Consider the following 5,704-nt stretch of genomic DNA (forward strand, 5'->3'; position numbering starts at 1 on the left):
TAGGCTCTTGAAGGTCCAGAATACTCCCTCTTCCAAGGCCCATTTGGTACTCATAAATCCCGAAGCAGAATTACTAATATTCCTTCCAACAGAATTACTAATATTCCTTCCAACAGGGCAAACCCTAGAAAGCTTTTTATGGTTCGTTTAACTAGGCTCATTTGACTGCCCACTTGATTATGATGGCAACAAAATAAAATTAAAAGTCTAGATTATAATATATGAGGCATCGGAAATACCATCTCTATTAGTAGAAGGACATAAGTCAATCCTGCCTGCCTTTCTGTTCCTTACTATCTACTGCTTTCATCCAATGGAAATGTATCTCTCCAATTAATGTTTTACTGTGCTTAAAATATTCAAATAACCTTTTCCTTTACATCCACGGCCTTTCACAAAACTCAGTTCCTGGTTCTGATTTTTCACTCTCAGGTCCTAATCCCTCAAGGAAAAAAAAAAAAAAAAAATCCTCTACTACTCAAATGTGGAAAAAAGTTAATAGCATCAAGTCAAGGCACCAAATTAAGATAGCTCAATCACACCAGAAATCTTCCTCGTAGGTGTAACGTGGATGCAGTTGCCTGCAATCCTGTGTCCCACTTTCTGAAAACACGCTGCACAAACAAACAAACAAACAATCCTTCGGTACAACCAAAGCCTTGTGCACTGCAAAGCTTGAGCACCTGTGGCACACACTGCCCTGTACCCTGTGGGTGATCCATTAGTACCTAGTGATGATTCACAGGCCAATTACAGGTCTGGTGGTGACACTGGAGGACGGCCTGGCCCTACTCTGGGGAGTGTGAGGAATCCACAGCTGCTGTGGGAGTACGAAGAATTAACATCCACGGAATTCTAAAAGGACAGCAATGTTGACAGGTCCAAACTATGTAAATCTTGTCTGCACCCCTCTCCAAGCCTAGTAACGTCCCCTGAACTCTTGGGGGAAAGTGAATAAACCCCTACTTATCAAGCCAACAAGCTAAACAGTTAGGGGGGAGGGGGGAGGAGTGTTAAAAAAAAAAAAAAAAAAAGGGAAACTTACTTTTCATAGACCAGCTCCTCATCGATGGAGAAATAGTGGGTATTTACTGTGCTTTTTGGTCTATTCCTTAAAGTAGCAAAATATAATCGATCTGAAAGACAAGTTTAAAAGACAGAAGAAAACATGAGAAGCGGGGAAGTGAGGCTGGATTGCGCGGATCACACACGAAGGGCTGATAACTGCTACACCCCGTTTAAAGCCCCTTTAACACGTGGGATTCTTGCAGAAACAAGATCTTCCACAAAGCTACAGAGCCCCCAAAGCACCACTTGCCAAGAGGCTGGAACTGGACCCAGCAGGGGGCAGAGCGCCTTCGGAGTTCCCTCTCCCCTTTGGTGGCGTGCGTGCGGGCGGGCGGGCACAGACAGGAGTCTGTGGGTACCCGCAAAACTGGAGACACAAGTTTGGTTCGGAAACCTCCAGACCTCAGCGGCTGCGGCTGCTGCTGCGGAACGGGAAGAGAGGCGAGCTTCTTCCCCTGCAGTTTAGCAGGCTTCAAGAGGAAGGAAGGACGGGGGGGGGGTGTGGTGATGGGGGTGGGGGGTGTCCCGAAAACACAGGGCAGACACCGAGGGGTGGAGGGTTAGCAGACAGAGGATTAGAGCGAGCAGAATGCCCCGAGGGAGGATTGGAGGGGGAGCCCAGACAGAGAAGCCCGCACTGTCCGGGTACGAGCGAGCTGCGGAGGGAGCGAGGACGCGAGAAAGAAGCCGGAAGCAAGGGGTCCTCGGGGAGCTGAGTGGCAAGAAGGGGCCGGGGCAGTGGAAAGCAGCAGCAGCGGGACCCCGGGCCGGGAGGGGAGACCCGGGGCAGAGACTTGGGACAAAGGGGAGAGCCGGGAGGAGTTCGGGGGGAGTGGCGTGGAAGGGCCGGAGGAGGTCGGGCGGCTGCTCCTCACCTTTCATGAACTCGCAAGCCCCGATTAGTTCCCCTGACTCCGCTGCCATCTTAAGTGAGATCCGCACGGGGGAGGACTGGGTCGTAGCCAGCTGAGGTCACCCGCCCCCGGGGGGCTTCCCCCACTGCCCAGAAGCTGGGAAGCTCGCGGTCCGGATCACCGAGCCCGCCTGAGGGAGCAGGCGGGCGCCCAAGGCGGAGGCGGCTGCAGGGTCAGCGCGCGGGGCGCCCCGGGGACATTCCGTGGGGAACCGAACCCGCCAGGCGCGGGACGCACACGCCCCGGGCTGTAGCCTCTGCTTTCAGGACTCTGCGGCGGCGGCGGCGGCGGCTGCTGCTGCTGCTGCTGCTGCTGCTGATCCAGATGCAGCTCCTTTTGCTCGCGCTGCACCGTTTCCGCCAAGCTTGGACAACGCACACCAGCTCGCACAGCCGGGCAAAGTCTTCCCCCGGCTCCCAGAGAGATCATGGAGGACAAGACGTTTGGCCCGGATCGCGCCCGTGGCCACTCGTGCGGCAGCGGGCAGGACTCCGGTGGTGCCCGCCGGGCTAGCAGCAGCTGCTCAGACTCCTCCTTCGCCACCTCCTTTCAGCAGCAACTCTTCCTCCCTCTCCTCCTCCTCCTCCTGCTCTTAGGTCCGCCCCCAGACCTGCCTCCCCGCCCTCCCTCGTTCCTTTCTACTTTCAGGGCTCCATGGCCATCCCTTAAAGGGACAGCTCGGCTCCTTTCTCTGCGCGGGCCTCAGGCCCCAGTTACCAGGCGCCCCGCGGGTCACTAGGAGCCCGTTGCTAAGGCTTTGTTGCCTTTCACCAATTGCTACACAAGAAACTTGGCCCTCAGCCAGGGTGGGGGTGGGGGATGTCAGGCGGGGCCAGAAACTTATGAATGAAAAAGATGGGCAGAGAGGAGTGGATGTCTTCCTGGAAGCTGCTGCAGGGGATGCTCGGTCTCCACTACCCTTCCTGCGTTCGCTAACTCTTCTTCCACACCAGATTTTTCTTGTCTCTCTTCAAGCGCTTTCTCTCCTGCTCCACTCAACTGAGTTTCTTCTAAACTCCTGGGCGCGCGAACACACACACACATACACACTGAAAATCCTCAGACCTTCTCCGTGTCGGGTCCTACCGCTAGCTATCTTTCCACCAACCCCTATTCCCAACACTAACGCGATCTGCTTGTTTATTTCAAAAGAAGCGCTACCTCCTAGCTCAGGAGTACACGGACTAACCTCTAAACACAGGACTAAGTTCTTGCTTTGGCTCTGTTTTTCAGGGTAAAAAAAAAAAATCCCATCCAGTTCTCCAATTCCTGTCATTTTGGCCACCGGTGTGAATGCAAAATCATACCAGAAGTCTAAGGCTCTAGCCTAGGACTGTAGGCAATCCTGGGCGAAGAGAGAAGAAGGAAAGAACCACTTGTCCACAAGAGAAATGAACAGAAAATAATTTCTTTCGCCTCAGCTGGAGTGCTGTAAGGAGGACAAAGGTTCCTCTCCAGGATCCCTCCTGGACTCGTTCTGCAACGCTCTGATCCAGTTTGAACAACTTCAGTGCTCCCTACGGATGTAATTAATGGTCAGCCCTTCCCCTTACGAAAATGGCGCTACTGAGCCACTATCATCAGAGCATGCGCTCTGCGTGTTTTCTCCTGGAACAGGGATTTGTACAAGCCTTTGGTTCCTAGATGACATCTAGGGAGAGGGGGCGCTCGAGCGAAGAGCCAACTGAAGCGACTTGGAGCACTGACAACAGCGACTCAACTCATGGTTCTTTGGCCATTAGCCAGCTTTTTGCTGGCTTTCCAGAAAGCTAAACAAGCGTAAAACTATTGATATACAGAAAAATTATTCAGACCGTCTCTATGGCGATTCTACCCAAACACATCCTTGATGAGATACTTAAAACATATCTCCTTACATTTAGAAGGAAATCCCTTAGCCACATACATGGAAAGCCGGAGGAGTCACTAGAGCCTTCTTTTCATACGTGGGGCACGGGACTAGTGGCAGAAAAGGAAAAGGATTTTAAAGCTGTAAAAGTCCTGAGAGTTGTAATGAGCCTTGAACCTTTTTGAAGTCTGTTACGTATTCTAAGAGTCATGCTGCTAGAGTAAAGAGCAAAGACTTCTCAAAAAGAAAAAAAAAAAAATTAAAAAGAAGAGGAAGAAGAAAAAAAAAAAAAAACATCTTTAAAATAGCCAGACAGTGGTGGCACATGCCTTTGATCCCAGCGCTTGGAAGGCAGAGGCAGGTGGATCTCTGGGTCTGGCCTGCACAGTGAGTTCCAGGACAGCCAGGACTATGAAGAGAAACCCTGTCTCAAAAAATCAGGGAAAAAAAAAGAAGAAGAAGAAGCAGCAAAGCTATCTTAAGCCTTGAGTGTTACCTTTATTCTTCCAAATCCTGGTCTTACTATATTGAACAGCTCGAGTTATTTTGTTGAAATAAATGTAATTGATAGTTTTTTTGTATGAAAGATACGAAAAACAAAGTACACCAATCTTAACAGGCTCTGCCCTTTTGTCTAAAAACTAAAGTAAACCCAGTTCAACCCATTTCTAAAGCTTGTGGTTTTAAAATTCTTGTAGAGAATTTTTCATCTGAATATTATCTTTTATAAAGTGCAGTTAAAAAAGAAAGTTGGAGCCGTATGTGGTCTCTTGTGCTTATTAGTAATGGCAACAGCTTTTTACTGCTCCCACAGAGCAGGGCTGGAACTCAGGTCCTCAGGCTTGGGGGCAAACATCTTTACCCACTGAGCCCTCTCACAGGCCTTTGCTTGTTCTTTGGTTGTTTTTTGGTTTTGTTTGTTTGTTTTGTTTGTTTTTGTTTTGTTTTGTTTTGTTTGAGATGGGTCTCCATCTGGAACTCCATCTGGCCTGGAACTCCAAATATAGACAAGGAAGACAACAAACTCCTCATCCTCCTTCCAGGAATTCAGGCCTAAGTCACCTAGCCATCACGTGACTGTAATTTCAGTCTCGGGAGATCCACAAAATACTTTCAGAGGGGCCGGGTTTAATGGGATACCACCTGTTGTTTTCTAAAATGATTTTGCATTGCCTTTCCTATCCTTCTTAGAGATTTTGGTCATGGGGAATGAATTATGACCTAACAAACGTCCTTAAAATAAGTGAAAAATAGAGGCTGAAGAGACGGCTCGACAGTTAAATATGCTTCCTGATCTTCCAGAGAACCAAAATTCAGTTCCAGGCACCCATGGGAGGCTCACAGTTGCCGCTAACTCCAGCCACAGGGCATCCAGCACTTTTCTGGACAAAACAACACCCATATACATGTGGCATATACTCACATAGACACACACACATACATAATTTTTTTTTAAGTAAAAATGGCCCTGGGTTTGTGGCTCCTGCCTATGCTATATGAGAATCTAAGACAGTACTTCATGAGTTAGAGGTCAAACTGGATTACAGTGTGAGATAAGACCCTGTCTCAAGCAAAATTTTAAATGAAAAAAAATTTTTCCTTAGCATATTTACTATATATTATGACAATAATTATTTTTGCTGTTCTTTGTTTGTTTGTTTGTTTGTTTGTTTGTTTAAGACAGGGTTTCTCTGTACCCTGGCTGTCCTGGAACTCACTCTGTAGACCAGGCTCGCTTTGAACTCACAAAGATCAGCCTGCCTCTACCTCCCAAGTGCTGGGATTAAAGGTGTGTGCCATCCTGCACAGCTGATAAAACTCTTTAATACTGAACAGCTAATAAAATTTTTAATACTCTGCTGTGTGTAATATC

At 48.6% G+C, this 5,704-nt stretch overlaps 1 protein-coding gene across 1 annotated transcript; it reads right to left on the reverse strand.

The window, feature by feature from the left end:
• Positions 1-1,058: 1,058 nt before the first annotated feature.
• LOC129691977 (POU domain, class 6, transcription factor 2-like) lies at positions 1,059-2,515 on the reverse strand. The gene is made up of 2 exons (XM_055628191.1): positions 1,944-2,515; positions 1,059-1,136 (listed from the first exon to the last, which is right to left on the reverse strand). Exon 1 carries the CDS (start codon positions 2,409-2,411, stop codon positions 2,100-2,102), a length of 312 nt encoding a protein of 103 aa, XP_055484166.1. The 5' UTR covers positions 2,412-2,515; the 3' UTR covers positions 1,059-1,136; positions 1,944-2,099.
• Positions 2,516-5,704: the final 3,189 nt, after the last annotated feature.

This window comes from Psammomys obesus, unplaced genomic scaffold (assembly GCF_907164565.1).
Source record: "Psammomys obesus unplaced genomic scaffold, mPsaObe1.curated_primary_1811, whole genome shotgun sequence".
NCBI lineage: Eukaryota > Metazoa > Chordata > Mammalia > Rodentia > Muridae > Psammomys > Psammomys obesus.

What these genes read in the sequence shown, in the direction of transcription:
- LOC129691977 (XM_055628191.1), bottom strand. Translation starts at nt 2,411, where the DNA reads ATGATCTCTCTGGGAGCCGGGGGAAGACTTTGCCCGGCTGTGCGAGCT.